General features: G+C 35.2%; 1 protein-coding gene across 1 annotated transcript; it reads left to right on the forward strand.

Moving 5' to 3' along the window:
* The first annotated feature begins 2,795 nt into the window (after positions 1-2,795).
* On the forward strand, positions 2,796-20,500 carry LOC140140734 (uncharacterized). Its single transcript, XM_072162482.1, has 6 exons — positions 2,796-2,883; positions 5,283-5,363; positions 6,341-6,394; positions 7,998-8,122; positions 11,222-11,450; positions 19,293-20,500. The coding sequence occupies exons 2-6, from the start codon at positions 5,306-5,308 to the stop codon at positions 19,490-19,492; spliced, it is 666 nt and encodes a 221-aa protein (XP_072018583.1). The 5' UTR covers positions 2,796-2,883; positions 5,283-5,305; the 3' UTR covers positions 19,493-20,500.
* Positions 20,501-20,891: the final 391 nt, after the last annotated feature.

A 20,891-nucleotide genomic window follows, 5' to 3' on the forward strand; every position in this document is an offset into this window, starting at 1 on the left:
CCCGGCGACGCCATCGTGTTGTGCCCTTGAGTAAGGCACTTTATCTCGATTACTCCTCTTCACCCAGGTGTTTAAATGTTTATACAGGATCGTCTCCTTTACCTTACCTTTAATATTATAGAACAATACAATGCCTCATGTGGGAGGAAGTTTTTATTAATGATACCGACATTTCTTGAACATGTTTTAACAATATATCAATGTGCTCTTTCCAAGTGATATTCTGGTCAATTTGTAGACCTAGAAACTTACTGCTTGGTACTTTTTCAAGCGGTGTTCTTACAGACGAGTGCCTGTCAGAATCAAGATACAATTGCAAATTGTAGTCAGGTTTCGTGTTCTTCTTGGTACCGTGTAACATGTAATTAGTCTTTTTAACATTAACAGATAATTTGTTTACTTTGAACCATTTATTCACATTTACAAGCTCTTTGTTGAAGACCTCCTCAATAACATTAAACTGATTGTGAGAGTAAAATAAATTGGTGTCATCAGCAAATGAAATCACATCAAGTGAATCAGTAACTAAATGTATATCATTAACATATGTGATAAAAAGCAGTGGCCCCAGTATTGAACCCTGTGGCACCCCGCATGTAAGATTATGCTGTTGAGAAGAAGTACCATTATAATAAACATATTGTTTTCTACTACTCAAATAATCTTCAAACCATTTGTGTGTAATACAAATCCAATACGAAAAGCCGCCCACCGACTCAAACTCTGAAAAGTAAGATTGAGATGATGCGCACCGAAAATACGCGCGGCCCGGGACACGCGGCACCTCTAATGGCACACTTTTTTGCTGGCTCCTCACTCAGTTGTTGTTTGTAAATGTATGTCTTCAAATAAAACAAAAATGAAAACTTGAACAAAATTGTAAGACGTGATTATTAATGTCGATTGTAGATAATCGGTATAAGAGAGATTGTGCTATTCCATTTAAATTCCTCACTATCCCTGTCCACACTATCCCTGTCCACACTATCCCTGTGGAAGATTTTGGAAATATCTTCCACAGGAGGAATATGACATTCAAATGGAATGAACGCATTAATTAAATTTCATACACCCTCTGAGAAAAATTCAACCTGAATCTTCCACTGAGGGAGAGTGAGTTTCAAATGGAGCTGCTAATAATGTTCTTTCCATTTGAAATTCATACTCCCGCTGTGGAAGATATTTCCAAAATCTTCCACAGGGGTAGTGTGGATTTTAAATGGAATAGCCCAATTTGCAGGTATGTTAGATTTGTAGGTTTCTGAGTTTGTTCTTCGTACTGTGAGAAGAAAGGAATTCAAGAATTATTACCTTCCCTCAAAACAACAGAGCAACACTTAATAAACACTTGAACACTTTAATGGCTATGGTTTGTACATTGAACATGGTGAAGGTATAGGGGCGTTAATTTATCAAGACTAAAACACGTAAAATATGAAGATGTTTATTTTTTTGCACAAGACCGTGCTAAAAATGTGCTATTTTGTGTTAAAAACAACTTCTTCATAATTTCATATCTTCATAATTTTACGTGTTTTAGTATTCATAATAATTATAACACCCCATACCTTCACTGTACAAACCATAGCCATTAAAGTGTTCAAATGTTTATTAAGTGTTGCGCTGTGGTTTTGCAGTGAATGTATTTCACTTAAAATCACAAAATTTCACTTAAAAGTTTATACAGTAACAATGTTTTGAGTTTTATATTAAAAAAAAAAAGAAACATGGATCCATGGATAACATAAAACTTGCCAAATTGGTTCTGCAACCATTTTAGGGTCAAGGTCATTTTATTTAAGTGTTTTGAACACGACTTAAAATACTTAGATAATTGGTTTGTCTGGTGATAATAAAGAGATTATAATAACACATTCCACTATTGACAACATTGAAAGTTAGAAGCCGTAACTCAGGTCGTGTTCACACGGTCGGTCTTAAGTCACTTATTACCGGCAATAAGTCACTATTACCGGTTTTTAAGTCGCTTATTACCGGTAATAACTCACTTGTGTCCGACCGTGTGAACACGACTTCAAAGATTATTCGCTGTCGAAGTTATGTAATAATCGGATTAACTACCAAAGCAGTAGATATTAGATAAAAAAGTACTCAAAGATGGCATACGTCTGACGTCAGGGCAAAAGCGCGACGTGATTGGTTGCTGACCTGCACAGTACGGCATTTTTGGTGTGGTTGACAGTGACAGGACGTCATACGCATACTAGTCTTTTTAATTCGGTCTTCAATTGCAGAGGTGTTGCTTTGGAACATTATAGGCTCAAATTAGGAAAAAATGTGTCTTTTATGGGGTACGATAATAGAGGTATTATAGACATTGTGCAAGACAGAAAACCTTATCTCGGTATTTGAACCAAATTGAGTTAGGTTAAGAAAACCTGAACTCAGAGTTGAGGCTTTCTGGCTAAACTGCTCTGAGATGTGGCTATAGTAGAATAATATAATGTACAATATGAAGTTTGATTGGGTTAAAACTTTGGGTGTTGGTGATTATTTTGATCTCAAAATAGGCAAAAAGTGAATTAAGGCTTTCTGGTTCTCAATCCTCGGAATGATAGTGTGGCATAATGAACGATTATATTGAGATGCAAGGCAAAACAATAACTCTCAAGTGAAGCGTATCCAATTAAGGAACCATCCACCACACATTTGATACGTGATGATATGTATACCTGTAATAAAAGCGTCCAATTCCATGACAACCGTCATGACAACCGTCCCAATTCATCGATTTCTATAATTATAATACTCTTATACTACTCATAGTAATTGGTATAATGAAGATCTTTAATATCTGTTACAGGTAGTAACGTTTGCATTATACCATCATGTAGGTTTTTGGATGGACTTTTGATTAGAAAGGTAAGAAAGTAAATATTTTATAAGCTACGTATTTATTTTTTTATGCACGTATTTTAATACGAAATGTATGTACCTTTTCTCGTGTACATGGTGTGCTATTTCACTTTCTGTCACTCTGTTATGTCTATCTGTCTGTCTGTTCTCACGAGGGTAGGGGTGTGTGCCTTTTTTTGAGTACAAAACTAGCTTGTGTGTCGATTTTTCTTGTGTGTCTAGGCACAGAGGCAATATCTTGCAAGGGGGTATAGAGGGGGTATAGATCTCATTTTTGAAGGTTTTGAAAAAGGCACACAAGCAACAACCAGTGACAACAACAAAAAAGACAAACAAGAAAAAAACAAAAAGTCACGCGTCCGTCACGCGTCCGTCGGGTCAAAAAGACACACAAGATGGAAACAAAAGACACACAAGAGGTCCGTCACGCGTCCGTCACGCGTCCGTCGGGTCAAAAAGACACACAAGAAAAGTCACACAAGTCTCACAGACACATAAGTATACCGGGGTGAGTATGGGTCTATCGTCATATCTCTCTGTCTGACTATCTATTTGTCGAATAGGCTACTAGCTACTCTCTCCGTATAAAGGAAGCAAGTTTACTTTTGAATATAGCAATATCTTCTATTCACTGTTTAAGTAGACTATGTTATAGTAGATTTTTGATCCATTAATATGTTATTACTCATGATGAACGCGTTCGAAATTATAAGCTATTAAACTGATGTTTATCACACTTAAAGTATTTAATAAATGGTTATAGCAAAGTTTATATAATTAGTGACAGTAAAGTAAAGTATAATGTTGTTAAATGCAACATGATTACCTGGGCATAATTATAAACTCCGAACACTGGCCACTTGCTGCCTACTGTTAATGTTATGCAAGACTCACTCAGTCGTTTAATTATATGCAATGCACCAATCGAATTCTGTGTTGAAATGTATGGTGGTATACGTGTCGGAAAACTACGATTCAGTTGCGATTCAGGATCGCCATCATAACGCTATGTTAGATGTGTCGGAAAAATGGGTAGGCTATTTAGTAGCGCTATGGTATCGCTACGGATAGCGCTACGGGAGCGCTACAGTTTTGAACATTTGGTGTATCATCGACTTTTAGCACGACTATGCATAACAATGGAGGATGGTCAGTTGCGTTCTGAGTGTAATGGCTCATTAAAAATATTACTTGGGGAGCTAACATACAGAGTGAGTACGGTGGCTGAAAAGATCAGATGTGAAAACACAAATCAGAGTTTTATGGTTAAAAATGTAATAGCCACAATCTTGGAAATAAGTCTTGGAACGCTTGCGTGTAAATAACGTAAAACTGTCTAAATAAAATGCCTCGTCCCTAGATGTAAGTATCTAGTTTTTGAAAATTACGGACGATTTGTTTTTGTTATTTTATCCAAAAAAGATTGAACGAGGATGCTGTGCCAAATCGTGCTGTGTTATGGTTTTCTTCAAAATCTAAGAATTTGCACATAAATCTGCCGCCACAGTTACATTCGTCAATACAATCTAATCATGTATATAGTTTTATCATCATCATCATCATCATCATCAGCCCATATCATCCCACTGCTGGGTAAAAGCCTCTCCCAAATTCTGTCAATTTCTCCTGTCTCTTGCAATTCCTGTCCAGGCTGTTGTTCCCAGGTAGCTGACCAGCTCATCTCTCCATCTTACTAGCTCGAGGTTTTCCTCTTTTCCTTACTCCATATAACGGTTGCCACTCTGTTGTGAGCTGACTCCATCTTCCACCTGTTATCCTGCTCAGATGTCCAGCCCACCTCCATTTAATTCTTTTTACTGTTGGTCCTTTACTCCTGTTTGTTCCTTAATCCATCTGTTCTTTTTCCGGTCTCTCCTTGTATACCCCAGCATCATCCTTTCCATACTTCGTTGTGTAGTCTGAAGTTTCCTTTCCATATCTTTGTTTAATGTCCAAGTTTCACTTCCATATGTTATGGCAGGTAAGATACATTGATTGAAAAGTTTCCTTTTCAGACAATTTGGCATGTGTTTGTCTTTGTGTCTGCTGAAAGCTGCCCATCCTGCTTGTGTTTTTCTCTTTATTTCCTGCGACTGATTCCCATCTGGCCAAATCTCTTGTCCTAGGTAAGTGTATTTGGATACATGTTCCAGTATTTCATTTCCAATTTTGATTTGTTATCTGCATACATGTTGAACATGACCTTTGTTTTTGACATGTTCATTTTTAGCCCCACTTTCCTACTCTCATTGCTCAAATCAGTTAACATTTCTTCCAATAGTTTTATATACCAAACAATTTAGCAGTAATGAGACCCAAAGGTTTCCATATTTTACAGGGTTCCTCAGAAATATAGCATTTATGAAAGCATATCAATAATCATTTTACAAAATGCATGTGTTTAGTCAACAGATATGAAATATGCAAAATGGTGAAAGAAAAGAGCCATCAAATGTTCCTGATAGTTTGCCTAAAGCTTTCACTTGGTGAGAACGATAATATTATTATTATTATTATTATTATTATTATTATTTATGCATTATTATTATCATTAATAGTAGTGGCCGGGAGTAGTGGTAGTAGTAGTATCTTGTTAGCGTAAATTTGATACTAAATTTGCTACCAAACACTCTAAATTGACAAAGATTGATACCAGTATATGAAAGTTGGTGCATTTTCAAAAGTTGCAATTCAAAACTATGCACGCGGTCGAAATTGAAAGCGTGGTCAAGCTTTCCCGTGATGGGCCCCTGTCGACTTTCGTAAAACTTGGACCGAATTGTTTGTCTAGCTTCAGTGAGTCAAAAAAGACCAGTTTTCATTATCTGCAGTTATGTGTAGTTAATATGCTACATGGCAAAAAGTTACAGGTCTGTAGGACCTGATGACAATTTTCCTGTTAAAATCAATTAAGTAAAATGAAAACTATTATTTTTCTGACTCCATGAATCTAGACAAACAATTTAGTCCACGTTTTACGAAAATCGGAGCAACATTAATTTTTGACATCTGCCTATGAGGTTATTTGGAGATCAGTATGGTCCCCTTGGAATAATATTTCGTAATAGAAACATAACAATTTGTTTACTATACTTTGAGCAGTTCGTAATCGGCGGGAATTATTAGGATTTTATCACTACGCCGAAAAGTAGACCCACGCTAAGAGTGATATAGTTGATCTGTCTGGTCTGTATTTTGCGTGTTGAAGAAAGTAGACAAAAAAAAAACAGGACTTCAATTATTTTGTAACACTTCTGGCGCGATGTCACAAGACAATTCTGCAAATCAAATATATTGATATCAATCCGCGATGTTATAAGGCCCGCCGATTACGAGCTGATCAAACTGTGGATACCTTGAGGATTACAAAAAGTATGTTAGAAAGATAAATCAATGGGGTGCACGTGAATCCTCTCTTCCTACTAGACTATATAAAATAATGCTTGTGTTTTCTGTCTGTTAGAATTGAGTGTGACAACGTCCCTCGAGCAAGAACCAACACAGATGGCAATAAATAGTAAGTCATAAGTCGTGTTCACACGGTCGGACTTAAGTCACTTAATACCGGTAATAAGTCACTATTACCGGTTATAAATCGCTTATTACCGGTAATACATAGTGTCCTGAAATGATTTAGTCATTATCCGTGCGAGATTATCCGGTGTATCCTTGGTGTAAGATATTCATGATTTCGACTAGTGTAAAGCCTCCATTTAGGGATTCAATCGTGTTTCACCGTTGTTCATCACCGATTAACAACGATGCGTCCGCGTCGTCTGCGAAGTAAACCACGCAGACGCGATTGAATCCCTTTCAACAACGAAACAAGTTAAAGATGTCTAAATCACATGATTCTTTCATTCGGAATGTCCGTTTGTCATTGCCACTCAACCTTACAAGAATATCGCGTTATTTCTCTGTTGATATCAGCAATAAAACTAAAGAATAAAGCGGTAATATTTAGCTGCTACCACCAACATAAGAGAGTTCATGTTTACGCATACGTTCCAGATATGACAGATTTCACTCGCTCTTGCGTAACGCGTACGCGTAACCTTGCGTTCGCGTATAAGCTACTGGACTGTGGATTCACCGCCGGTTAACAAGGCATGTACAAAGATATAGGAAGAGTTGTTGAATGTGGAATTAAACCCTTAATATTACAATTTCGTTAAATTTTAATTTGTTTATTCTTTGCCAAATATTTATATAATATTGAATGGCTTTGAGTGTGATACAAGAATAATTGCACGAGATAGACAAAATATTAAGTATACTGTTACCTACCTGTGACATACGTTATCCTTTTGGAGTTGTAAGCAGAAAGGATAAAGGTCGTAATTTGGTATCCGCAGTGGTCAAACCCAAGAATGCTCCGATGAGCCTTTATTGAATAAACAATATAGGCTACTATCATAAGAATATTTAATCGAAACATATCGAGATTGAAAATAATATGATAAGGAGATCAGCGCTGGCTTCCAACATAATCCCTGTTCAGGAGGTCATCGCCTTGTGAGTCCATTCATGTTTATTCAAACAAATCACCTAAGGTAGAGCCTAAGGTAGTCTTTTGTCTTGAAGTGTGACCAATAATCAACTTGACCAAACAAAAGGGAGCAGTCGCTTACACATGCTCTTCTTTTGATCGCCCATTGATACATAATTATGTCCAGAGTTTAAGCGACAAGACGCAATTGGTGCAGTAACCAAATCAGATGGATTATGTGCAGTTGCCGTTAAAATTGAAGTAAATTTTCAAACTTCATTTCGCAAACTCTCTAATGTCACTTAGCCTGCTATCTCGATCAGCGGCGTTTTTACATCCTGAATACCAAGCTTAAACAAAATTATTGGGCCAATGTTAAAAATTTGGGCCAGATATGAAATAAATATTAGCTTGAATCTATGCACTAACTAAAAAATCTTTATGTAGATTCCTAAAGCTGTATAGTGCTAAAATGGTGTGACCTGACATTCCATGAAAATATCAACCTGTGCCCATTTATTGCGCTCTCATGAAGGTAAAACTCAAAATCAAGTGCAAAATAATGTTTAAAGACGGTTATAAATATGGTGTATTGGTCAATTTTGTTTTATTGGAATTCATTTTTAAACAGGTACAGGCGCGGCCAAATCTCCTCCAACTGAACCACTCAATGCTAAGGTATCCGACGAAACCGGTGTTTGTAAATTGAACTGGGACCCTCCAAAAGGATTTGAAAATACTAAACTTAATTATACGGTGAGTATCGCAGAAATGGTATTGAACAGAGAAACGGGAAAAACGATTGAAGGAGGATGCTTTGATTTTATCACTTGCTATCTTTTTTGTCAATTTGATTAAATGACGTAATCCTTTTGTGATTCACGTGTTTTAACCATATAATTTGGACGTATGACATGGTAATTTATATGAGATGCTGGCTATTCTGTCATCCGGAGTACAGCACTCCATGATAGTATGGTTGATTATATACCTAATCAGCAGTTATCGACTGCTCAGTGCCAGAAGTGAGTAAGCGCAATAGCTGCCATGTGTAGCTGTCATGTGTAGTTGAGTACAATATACTGTGTGTAAATGGCAAATGTTCACAGGGCAGCTATTTGCACTTACCCACTTCTGGCACCAAGTCTTTATGTATTACAATGACGTATTGGTGCCAATATAGCGGCTAACCTTTCGCTTGATGCATATCCTGGTGGTTAGATACACAATAATTATGTTCAGGAAGGCTGAAGGGGGGTGAAACGATCTCATGTGGCTCACCAAGTTAGATCAGGAACCTTTAACAGCGAGGTCATGCTTTAAACATCCAATCAATGTATAATATGTTCATGTTTTTACAGTAATAATACGGGGCATGATGCAGTCATGTCTACAGTAGAATTCATTTCGACCTTTGCAGGACTTAACCCCATTAAAGGCTATTAAACCAAGATAACACTCATTGAAACAGCTCAACTGATTAAATCGGATCTTCTCTGGTTGTGCACAAGTGTCTGTTTTCATGTGCGATATCGCAATAAAGCTGGTATTATAGCTTCAGTTGGGTAACCGATTATAAAGGAAACGAAAGGAAACAATGGTATGTGTACCTTTGTTCACGAAATGAGACAATGGTCTGCCTTTTGTAAACCAGCATTCTTGAAAATGAGCAACATAATGATTGTCGACTTAACACGGTTTGGAAATAATTTCTTCATATTTTTGGTGTTATCTGTCGTTTACATATCCTTCCTAAAACACAAAAGTGCGACCCTCTCCAAACACCTAAATTAGCTAAAAATTTAGGACATGTTACGAAACTATATTGTCTAGAATTTTAGAAGAGTACTTTTAATATTGGCCGGTTATTTTTCACACAGCGACGTTAACTAGGCAATGTACTATTACCTATAACATTAACTAAAACACCAAAGTACGAATATTTCCAAACATCTAAATTAGCTGAAAATTTAGGACATGTTAAAAACTATATTTTCTAGAACTTTAGAAGAGTACTTTGAATATTGGCCGGTTATTTTTCACACAGCGACGTTAACTAGTCATATCCCCATACTTTTAACGTAGGGCTATTTGTAGAGGTCACGCGTCAATGGGAAAGAGCACTGTGTATTGTGTATAGGAAAACGGACAGTAACTGCAGTATGGTAATTCTGCCTCAACGCATATGTGCTCTCGTAAATGATAGTCTTCTTATAATGCACGATGAACTCAGGCCAAAAAAAAAGTGTTTGTTTGCCCAGACACGACCGACCCAAAAATAAAAAAAACATCATACACTTTTTTTAATATTTTTTACAATGATATAAAAATAAAGAAAATGGTGTTTTTTCCTATAAATATGCCAAATGATACTTGAAAATTAATATTCCTGGCAATCACAGCTTTCATTTGTCCCATTTAGCCCTCCCCAACAATATTTTACCATCAATAATAATATAGAGAACCAAGCATGAAAAGTATTGTCTGGGATTTTGTACTACAGGCTTCCAGCCCGTCACCCTTGCAACAAGCATGCATTTATGCTGAATTTATACTGGATCTTTATCAAGATTTTGTTGCCAAAGAGATTGAACTTTATATGGTAAGGTTGAAGCAGATCTAAGTGCGGATAGGTCTGCGCCAAATTCGGCTGCAACTGGTCTAGTTGATGCGATCTGATTGAAATGATTCACCATTGCAGCGAAATTACAGCGCTTTGAATCCTTCAAGACCTGGAAAAAGGCGCTATGTAAATCCAAAATTTTATTTTATATTATTTATTTTCTCTTTTAAGATACCCCACTTGCTGCAACATGTGTGCAGAGCGAAGAACTGAAGAAGAAAAAAAAAGAAATCGACCTATCGACCCCCCGGGATCGACCCACTCCTTTCTACCCCTTGTCTGGGCAAACAAACACTTTTTTGCCTCATCATCTACCTTGTGGTACAATTTGAATTTTGCCTTTTCTTTATTTACATACATTTCGAATGTGTGCATGCAGCAAAAAAGCAGATAAAGATTAAACTCATATTCAATGTCCTTCCAAAAGGAGAAGACTAGACACAATTTATCAATACGAAATGATTAATTCATCTAATGGCCATGGCATGGGCAGAGCCATGATCAAATACCACACAGTATACAAAATTTTGCTTTGAATCTGATAAAGATGGCGGCCTTCAGCAACGAATTGATTTACTCGTATTTCTAATCCCACATGTAAACGGTTCTAAAAAAAGTAAGTCCCCCTAAGACATTTTGGTATAATCCAAAAACGGATTGATCAATTCTCTTGTTTCAAAGTTTGGAATATAGACTGTGTATTATTTGTATTATATCGTGAATTTCAAAAAATGAAAATTATTTGATATCAGAAAGACATTCTTCGTATTCAGAATGCAATTCGATATGTCTGATGTGCTCTAATGTTCCACAATAAATACTGTCCAAACGTTCATACCCCATCCCTTAAAGCAAATTAATTAAAAAGGAATGTTTCTATATTTCTGATGTGCTCTTATGTTCCACAAAAAATACTGTCGAAACGCTCAAAACGCTCATTCCAGATTCCTTAAGTGAAAGAAGTCTGAAACCAAAGTGATGTATAAAAAGCCTATGTAGAAAACTTTTCTTTGGCCGAAAATTTAATAAATGGCGAAATTTCTCAGTGAAGGTGATAAAAGATAACAACAAAACTCCATTCACTTGATGCATAACTAATCAGTCTATGTTCCAAACTTTAAAACAAGAGAATTGATCAAGCCGTTTTTGGATTATACCAAAATGTCTTGGGGAACTTACTTTTTTGGAACCGTTTACTAATGTAATAATATTATGTTTAAAACTCTTTGCAGGTGTATTTCACAGCTCGACATTTGAAAGCTTTTGGGATTTACGCTTCTGCGAAGATTAATAAAACTGGCCAGGAACAGGTGTCTAGGTCGTATTATGATGCTCGGAAGATCAACCTGCAAGCATACTCATTATATGAGTTTACTATAACGGCAAATAACAGCAAAGGAGAAGGGCCACCTTGCGAGTGTCCTGATCTTCAATGTAAAACGCCTAAACGTGACCAAGAACGTGAGTGAACACTTTTGGCTAAAATTGGCAAAACTTGTCACAATTTTTGCTAACCTTTAATTTTCTAGAGGGCGTACATATTGTAGTTCAAAATCGGTTGGTCTCGAAAAGTTGTAGCATGTAAAATTTAGCTTTTTTGGTCAAAATTAGAATTCTAACCTTTATTTTAGGCTATTACTAATAAAATGGCAACAGGATTTACACTGGATCCTGCACTCCATGGGAGGAGGATATGTCTTCATTATTACTCTCTTTAACAATCTTTGATCAATGTTATTTAGATGTGCCGAGTGGACATGTATAGCTTTTTGGTTTGTCTTCACTTTTGATAGCAGTGTGCCTTATATTGGAAATCGATCAGTATCAGATTTAAGCCACTTTCTGAGTAGGCCTATAAACGTAACATGCATTTTTGGAAAAATACTGATATTTCTGTATCTGTGCTACACATATCTTTCATTTCAAGAATTCACAGACTGATTTTCCCTGATGAAATGTTTTTGAATGATATGGAAAAAAGTTTTTCCCCGTCTAGAAAATATTGAGAAATATACTTGCTTATTATGATTCTGTTCACAAATTATATTGATTCAAAAAGTAAACGAAATATGCAACCTTCAAGTTGAAGACTATACAATAAATTGAAATTTAAAATTATCTAAAGTGAAACTGGACAACTGTTTTGGAGATAAATATCATTTTCGGTTAAACATTTTGGTTTTAACTATTTTGTGCTGGTCGTGGATGAAAAAATTATTTCAGATTATTATTTTATTTCCTTTCATGCACTCGTGCATTGAGTGCAGGTTTTTGTGTGTATGTGTGTTTTGTTTTATTTATCACAGTGTATATTTTTGCATATTCTGTTTTGATAGGTGTCAACTTTTCATGATATATCTTTGCATGATTAGAGATAAGACTGTACAAATAGTATTAAATACGAGTTTGAATATGATAATTTGTAATTATGGGTATACGGTTAATGATGTTAAGATTTTGTCAATGAACTGTCGGGGTTTAAATGGTAAACAAAAGAGGAAGGATGTTTTACATTATATTCGTAGTCTGCAAACAATATTAATACCATTGATAATTAGTAAGTATGGGTACGGTTAATGATGTTAAGATTATATCAATGAATTGTCGGGGTTTAAATGGTAAACAAAAAAGGAGGGATGTTTTACATTATATACGTAGTAAATCCGCTTCAATTGTTTGTTTGCAAGACGTTCACTTTGATAAAAATATTGAATGTATGGTAAAAGCAGAATGGGGTGGTGAAGCTTTTTTAGCTCTTTTACCTCCAATGCAAGAGGAGTAGCCATTTTTCTTAGCAATAAATTAGATTATAAAGTCCACAACACTCGTGCAGACGAAGAAGGAAATTGGTTAGCTGTAGATATATCGCTATTAATGATATTCGTGTGACACTCTTTTCGATTTATGGTCCAAATGAAGATAAACCGGATTTTTATAATGAAATTAAAAGACATGTAGAAGAAATAAATAATGCACACTGCATTTTGTGTGGAGATTGAATTTGGTTCAGGATCCAAAACTGGATACCTCAAATTATATTCGAATAAATAACCCAAAAGCGAGAAAAGTAGTTTTGGATATGAAAGATCATTTTGGACTGATAGATCCATGGAGACTTCACAATCAAAATATTCGTAGATACACCTGGCGTCAGCCAACCCCTTTAAAACAATCCAGACTGGACTTTTTTCTTATATCAGAAGAGCTTACAACTTATTATTTAAATTCAGAGATTGAACCTGGATATCGAACAGATCACTCTCTTACTAGTCTTTCGCTTGACATGTCATCTATTAAATATGGAAAAGGATTTTGGAAATTTAACAATTTACTGTTAAGAGATCTCGAGTTTTCGGTTAGGGTAAAAGAAAAAATTAAGGAAGTTAAAATTCAATATGCTGCTTCACCGTATAACTTAAATAGTATAAGTCAAATTCCCCAAGTGAACTTGAGCTGACTATAAATGATCAATTATTTATGGAAGTATTACTTATGGAAATTAGGGGAAACAATTAAATATGCTTCAGAAAGGAATAAAAGGAAAAAAAAAAAGCAAGGAAAAGTCACTAGAAAATGATATAAATAAGTTAGAAGAAGAGCTCGCTAGGTCAAATGATCCTGTTGTTCTTGAAAATATTGATACCAAAAAGTTGGAGTTAGAAGAAATAAGAAGGGAAAAAATGGAGGGAGTTATGATGAGATCAAAAGCAAGATGGGTAGAACACGGAGAAAAACCGTCAAAATATTTTCTGAACTTAGAAAAAAGAAATCATGTTAATAAGGCAATTGCCCACTTACAAAACCCAAACGGTGATAATATAAATAATCAAGAACAAATAATGGAAGAAATTCTGAAGTTTTATTCAACATTATATGCATCTAAAGATAATGATTTAAATTTGGAGGAATTTGAGCAACATTTATCTAGATCAGATTTTCCGCTGTTAACTGATGATCAGCTCCAAAAACTTGAGGGGCGTCTGACTTATCAAGAGCTATTATTTGCTATTAAAAAATTGCCAAATAACAAAAGTCCTGGTTCCGATGGATTCACTTCTGAATTTTGGAAGTTCTTTTTTCAAGATCTAGGTGAGTTTCTATTACGTTCTCTTAATTACGCTTATGAATCAGGGGAGCTGTCAGTGACACAGAGATTGAGAATTATTACACTCCTTCCAAAAGGAAATAAAGCAAAACAGTTTTTAAAAAATTGGCGCCCAATTAGTCTCTTAAATATAACTTATAAATTAGCTTCTTCATGTATTGCTGAAAGATTGAAACATATCCTACCGAATTTAATAAATGATGACCAAAAAGGCTTTATGAAGGGCGGTATATTGGGGAAAATATAAGGTTACTTTATGATTTAATTATGTATACCGAGTTACACGACAAGCCAGGTATGTTACTCTTAATAGATTTTGAAAAGGCTTTCGATTCCGTTTCTCACAAATTTATATTTAAAACATTAGATTTTCTCAATTTTGGAACTTCTTTTAAAAAATGGATTAAACTCTTCTACAACAATAGTCAATCTTCAGTTCTGGTAAATGGCAACGCTTCAAAACAATTTAATTTGGGTCGAGGCTGTAGACAGGGTGACCCGTTATCCCCGTACATCTTTTTAATCTGTGCGGAGATTTTGGGCTGCCTTATTAGAAAAAATAATTATATTACTGGTATTGAAGTCGAAAATGTTCATTGTAAAATTTCTCAATATGCTGATGATTCCACAGTTATTTTAAATGGAAGCGATGAGAGTTTGGTACAAACATTGAATACTTTGGATTTGTTTGAGAGATTATCCGGTTTGAAAATAAATGAAGACAAAACCAATGTTGTTTACATCGGTTCACTTCGAGGTAAAAATCCAAACCCCGAACTAACAAACAAAAAATTGAATTGGGTGAAAAATGGTAAATTTTCTGTTCTGGGTGTTGATTTTTCAACAAATTTAATGGACATGCCAGAGATTAACTACGAAAAAATTATGGAGTCGGTGACAGGTTTAATCAAACACTGGTCTAAAAGAAATATAACTGTATTGGGAAGAATAACTGTTGTTAAATCTATTTTGATGCCAAAGTTTAACCACCTTGTTCTTTCTATTCCAAATCCATCTAAAGAATTTACCAAGGCCCTGCAAAAGCAATTTTATGATTTTATTTGGAGGGGAAAGAGAGATAAAATAAGTAGAGATCAATTGTCAAATGATTACTCTGATGGTGGTTTAAGATTGGTAAAAGTAGATTTGTTTTTGAAGCACTTAAAAGTACTTGGATCAGACGAATTGCAAATGGTAATATTGATGAAAAAGGATTGATGTTTTTTAATAAGCTTACCGGCATGAACATTGATGATCTGGAAAAAGGAGCAAATCATACTTTAACAGTTGCGAAAAGGATACAAAATATTTTCTGGAAGAGGTTCTTTCATCGTGGTCCCATATAAAAAGAATCATACTCCTCAAAAACTTGATGACGTTTTAAAATCATGTTTGTGGGACAACGAGCTATTCAAAATTGGTGGAAAAGAAATTAATTACAAGAAATGGCGCACATCGGGAATTTGTTTCATTTCGGATCTGGTTCATGCCGATAGTAGTCGTTTTCTTTTCTTGAATGAAATTGAAGCTAAATATGATTTGAAAATGAATCCTTTAGAATATAATGGTGTACTTCGTGCAATTAAAAGCAATTTTAAGCATATATTCCAGGCAAATATTCAAATGTACCCGATCCCAAAACCTTTTATTCCTTTTCATTTGAGTCTGATCCTTCAGGATAAAAAGGTTGCAAATCACTTTGTAATCAACTAATGAATATAAAGGTTCCAAAAGCAAAACAAAATTGGAGAGAAAAATTGGGCTTCCCTTTTCAAGATGATGAATGGAAGATGCACTGTTTGATACCTTTTAAATGCACAATAGACGTAAAATTGCGGTGGTTTCAGTATAGAATTCTAAATAGAATCTTAACCACCAATACCTTCATGTATAAAATCAACCAAAGAAATAACAATTTGTGCACATTTTGTAATGAGGAATCTGAAACAATTAAGCATATCTTCACAGAATGTAAAAAGGTGAAACCAATTTGGGTTCAACTACAAACCTGGTTTTTACAAAAAGTTGGTATTCCTGTTACCTTAAATCAAAACCATATTCTTTTTGGAACAGACATTAAAAGAGTAATCATGCTGTAAATTTGATTATTATCTTAACCAAATTTTATATTTATAGAAGAAGATGTCAAAATTCGTCACTCTCCTTTTTACCTCTTCAAAAAGAAATTGAAAATTATCACATTCTGGAAAGATTTATTTATTTAAAAGACTTAAATTACCAAATATATCAACGTAAATGGCAGGTTTGGAGGGGCTTATTTAATTAATGCATGCGATGATTTTTGTCTACACTATTATATTTGAGAATTGTGCTGTGATAAATTGTTCTGTCTATTTGTTTTGTATTGTTGTTGTTTTGTGTTGTATTAAAAACCCGGTAGAGTAAGATATGTAATATGTTTAAGGAATGAAAATTTGATTTACCGGAGAAAAAAAAAAAAAAATAAAAAAAAAAAAAAAAAAAAAAAATTACTCTCTTTCTGAGCTATAACATATAAAATTAGATTCTTTAAACTATTCAACTGGACTCACGGTTTTGAGAGCAACGGTTTCACACCTTATCCTAGGTGCATCTTCAGGCCGTCTGTTGGTCTGTCGGCAATTGGTCACTGACCAGTGGCGAGATGGTGTTGCCAGAGGTCGTAGATTTACAGAAGATGCACCTAGGATAAGGTGTGAAACCGTTGCGTGAGTCTAGTTGAATAGTTTATATTTGATTATAGACGAATCCAACGAGCCAAGTGATGGTCAGAATTCAGTCGGCCATTATTGGGTCCCGTCTGCACCAAACTGGTGTTGTTACTGCCCAATTGGGTAGATTAAATCCGCTTAAAAATCGATGCTGAATTGTATTGTGTTGTAAACTCTCATCATTCGTTTGTCTACGTGTAACACGGGTGATGAAATGCAGTTTAATATCCCCGCCAAGGCCACATCATTTCACATTTTAGGTGGAATAGACCTGAGGGGCCCAACTATGGCTCCCATTGAGGTGTAGGAATGCGTGAAAATAGATTCGTCTATAAGCTTCTATAGCTAGATGAATGACAACAAACGTTCTCTCTTTCTGAGCGTTTTATTATTATTTTTTATTTTCATTATTACTTTTATATTTCCCTTTTCTTCTTATTGTCCCCGGAACGTAAGAAACGCTATGAGCTTCGTTGTTCTGATGTGTATAATATGTACGCACACTACATATCATACACAAAGTAATGCAACATCGCTGAAAAAAAAAAGAATTCGACAAACTGTAAATTGAACATTCATCCAATATCCTGTCGATATCATACACGTACTGTTCTTTGCATGATATAATTATAGCCAGGCTAATTGGATGGAAGGTGCCACCTGTATGATGACTTCATATGCGTTTTTCATTGCTTATAAAGGCGGAAAGACTGAATTCGTTTGAATGTATATGGAAAAGAAGAATCTTCTGAGAATGGTCGCCAAATATTGTTTAATTGGTTTCTGCAACCAATCAGGAAATTGGTTGCGGCAGAAGGTTACACCGAAATGGTGTTTGGAAAAAAATAACAGTCAACGATATCGATGGCCGATATCTTACCATGCTTACAAGGGTTGGGAGATTCGGGAATTTCAATTGCAATTAACAAAGTCACGTGGTTACTCCATAAAGGACACAATGACATTCATACACGAAATGAACACACAAAATCGTGAAATGTTTTGGTGCGATTCAAGGTCACTAATACCATTTTTAGGTAAATGTGGCATTTAAGACAAACCTAATCCTGTGACCCCTAACCCTAACCCTAACGCTGACTTTAGCCATAACCCTAACCCCTAACGCTAACCTCTAACCCCTAACCCCTGACCCTAATTTGCATATGGTGATGTTTCTGTCTTAAATGCCACATCTACCCATTTTCTGGACTAACATGACCAATGAGGTAGAAAGGATAGAGTGCCCTGCTCGCCGAATCTGTGAAGCAGGTTTGGGTCCCGGTTTGGGTGCTGTATAGATCACAAAGTTGAACAAATCATGTATTAAAACGCATTAAATTTCCCAGTATACCATTGTCGTTATCAAAAAATTGCTGAATTATAAAGGCAAACACGTACGCCTGAATCTGGTATTTCATCAGTGTTGCCACGCTAAACAACTCTACCACTTTACGAAATTTCGCCTTCAGTCGCCGTTTCTGTAGCGCTGCATGGCAACGGGCGAATGAACTAGATTTAGGAGCGTGCTTGCCTTTATTATTCAGCAATTTTTTGATAAAAAATGGTACACAGTAAAGTTGAATATGCTAAAACAAGTAATTTATTTAATTTTATTAATCCATACATGCTAGAGTAAATTCACTTTCCATTTTAGTTGTATTTGATGCTGATTTTGTTAGGTCCCTTCATTTCATAATGGCTTATTCAGTGCGTGATTATCAATGAAACGGCAACGTACCAGCTCGAGCTCAGCGATCTATGTTTTTCTACGTCATTGAACATGACTAAAGTTTCACCATCTTTGCGTTCAAATGGATTTCCGTCATTCCGCCATTGTAATCGCTGGAATACGCTCATGCGTCACTACTACAGTGGACACCTTTCCATCCATAGTGCTTCCATTCCATTGATTAGCCTACATCTTATACAAGGCTTGTTTATATACACATTTTAATGCATTTTTCATGCTGATTCCAAAAATGATCATGAAAATTTACAATTCTGACATTTTTGAATTTTTAAAAACACTTGAAACTTGTCGTCTGCAGGCGAGAGAGTTAACTGCTATCTAGCACATAATGTGAATTTGACAAGATAGTGGACCAATGTTCAACTTACAATTTGTCGGATTAAATTATTAATTTTATATACTTCTTTAATCCGCGTCTTCACTTTGTTCTTCTTTTAAGTCGTCTTCATGTTAACTATGGACCACAATGGCCTCATCCCAATTGCATAGTTCAATAACCTCAAATAAACAATAATAGAACAAAATTTGACCTCAAGTTACAGAGTATAAGTTTTGTACCTAAATTTTCAAAGGTCATTCAATGAATGTACAAATATATTGGGGTTAAAGAACTGTGCCCTGATAGATGAGCATGTTGTGGATCCTAGTGTTTCATCTGCCTTTAACCCTTCTTTTTCTCGCAAGCCGTTTCAAATTTACAAACCTAATTATCATCTAACCCCATTTTTATATTTCAGCTACTGAATGGAGTCAAACGACCATTTTGACATTTGTATTCCTGTGTTCAGCTCTTTTAATTGGTGGTTGCGGTATGCCGATTTTTGTAATGTACTGTCGAAAACGTCAACAGATGACGTCAAGTACACAAGAAAGAGAAGACCGGGATCAGGACTCGGACTCAGAGGGGCATAACTACTTGTCCAACGTGTATATATAACACCGAACTGTAAATCTAATGTGTTTAGGTTCTAAATGTCTTGCTGTAATACTTTTTAAACATATACACACTTTTTAAACACACAAAGGTGTTTAGGAATAACTGAAAATATTAGTTTCCATATTTTAAGGAAACAATTGGTATTTTTAGAAACTCTACTCCTAAACATCACAAATCCAAAATAAAATCAACAAACCCTTTGATTTACAAGTTATCGCACTTTGAATTTGTATTCTAAACGCATCCTAAAACACTTATACCCCATTCTAAACACCATGTTTAGCTTGTGTTTATATGATATATATGTTTAGATATCAAATATCAACCTGTATAATAACCTAAACACAAACTAAACAGTGGTATTTAGCTTGTGTTTAGGTTGATGTTTGATATCTAAACATGTCGCATAGCTAAACGGTAGAGCTGTAACAATTTTAATCACGTTAGGCGTTTAGCCAAATTATTATTATTATTTATATGTATCTTTTTGAAACATGTATTCTCCTACACATCACCATCCAAAAACTGTCTGATTTGATTTGATTTGATTTATTGATAATCCAGGCAAACATAGGCCTACATACAATAGCAGAAAAAAGCCTTAAAACAATAAACACAAATACAATAGTCAACGGGGTGCCTGGCGGATTCCCTAATAGCGAACTAAATCACTTTGAAGTGGGTCTCCGATAACCCCGTTGACGAAAGATATTATATATAAAAAAGCGATTAAAAAAAAAAAAAAAAAGAAAAGAAAAAAAAAATTATCACATTTTGAATTTGTATCTAAACGCATCCTAAACATTTATATCCGTCCTAAATACTCTAAATGTGGGATTTGCAGTGCTGGCATGGGAAATTCCATGATTTTTCTACGCATTTAAAAAAAATCTAGCTGGAGAAGTATTTGACATAAAAGAAAGATAATATTTTGTATCAATTCAACAAGGATAAATCGAAAAGCATCTTTACAAAGAATATTGTAAACTCAGAAATAATGTTCAAAGAAATGTTCGTAGAGCTAAATCTCAATATTATTTAAGTCAAATCGATGAGAACAAAACAATCCTAAAAATTTTGGCAGCAACTAAAAGAACTTGGTTATAGCTCCAAAAGAAAAGAGGGTAGCAAAGTTGTTTTAGATATTGATGGTGTCACTTGCTATGATCCCCACAAAATAGCCAATTCTTTTAATGAATTCTTCACCAGTGTTGCTTCCACATTAGTTGAGAAACTGCCTTCTCCAAAGAATCTGTACACTACCACCTCTGCAGTTTTTCAGAATTTTTATCGTGACAAATCTGTCGGCTCATTCTCCTTGAGGTGTGTTGGTGAAGAGTGTATTGAAAATGAGCTGCTCAATCTCAACCCAAATAAGAGCACTGGGCTTGATAACATT

Source organism: Amphiura filiformis, chromosome 19 (assembly GCF_039555335.1).
Source record: "Amphiura filiformis chromosome 19, Afil_fr2py, whole genome shotgun sequence".
Taxonomy (NCBI): Eukaryota; Metazoa; Echinodermata; class Ophiuroidea; order Amphilepidida; family Amphiuridae; genus Amphiura; species Amphiura filiformis.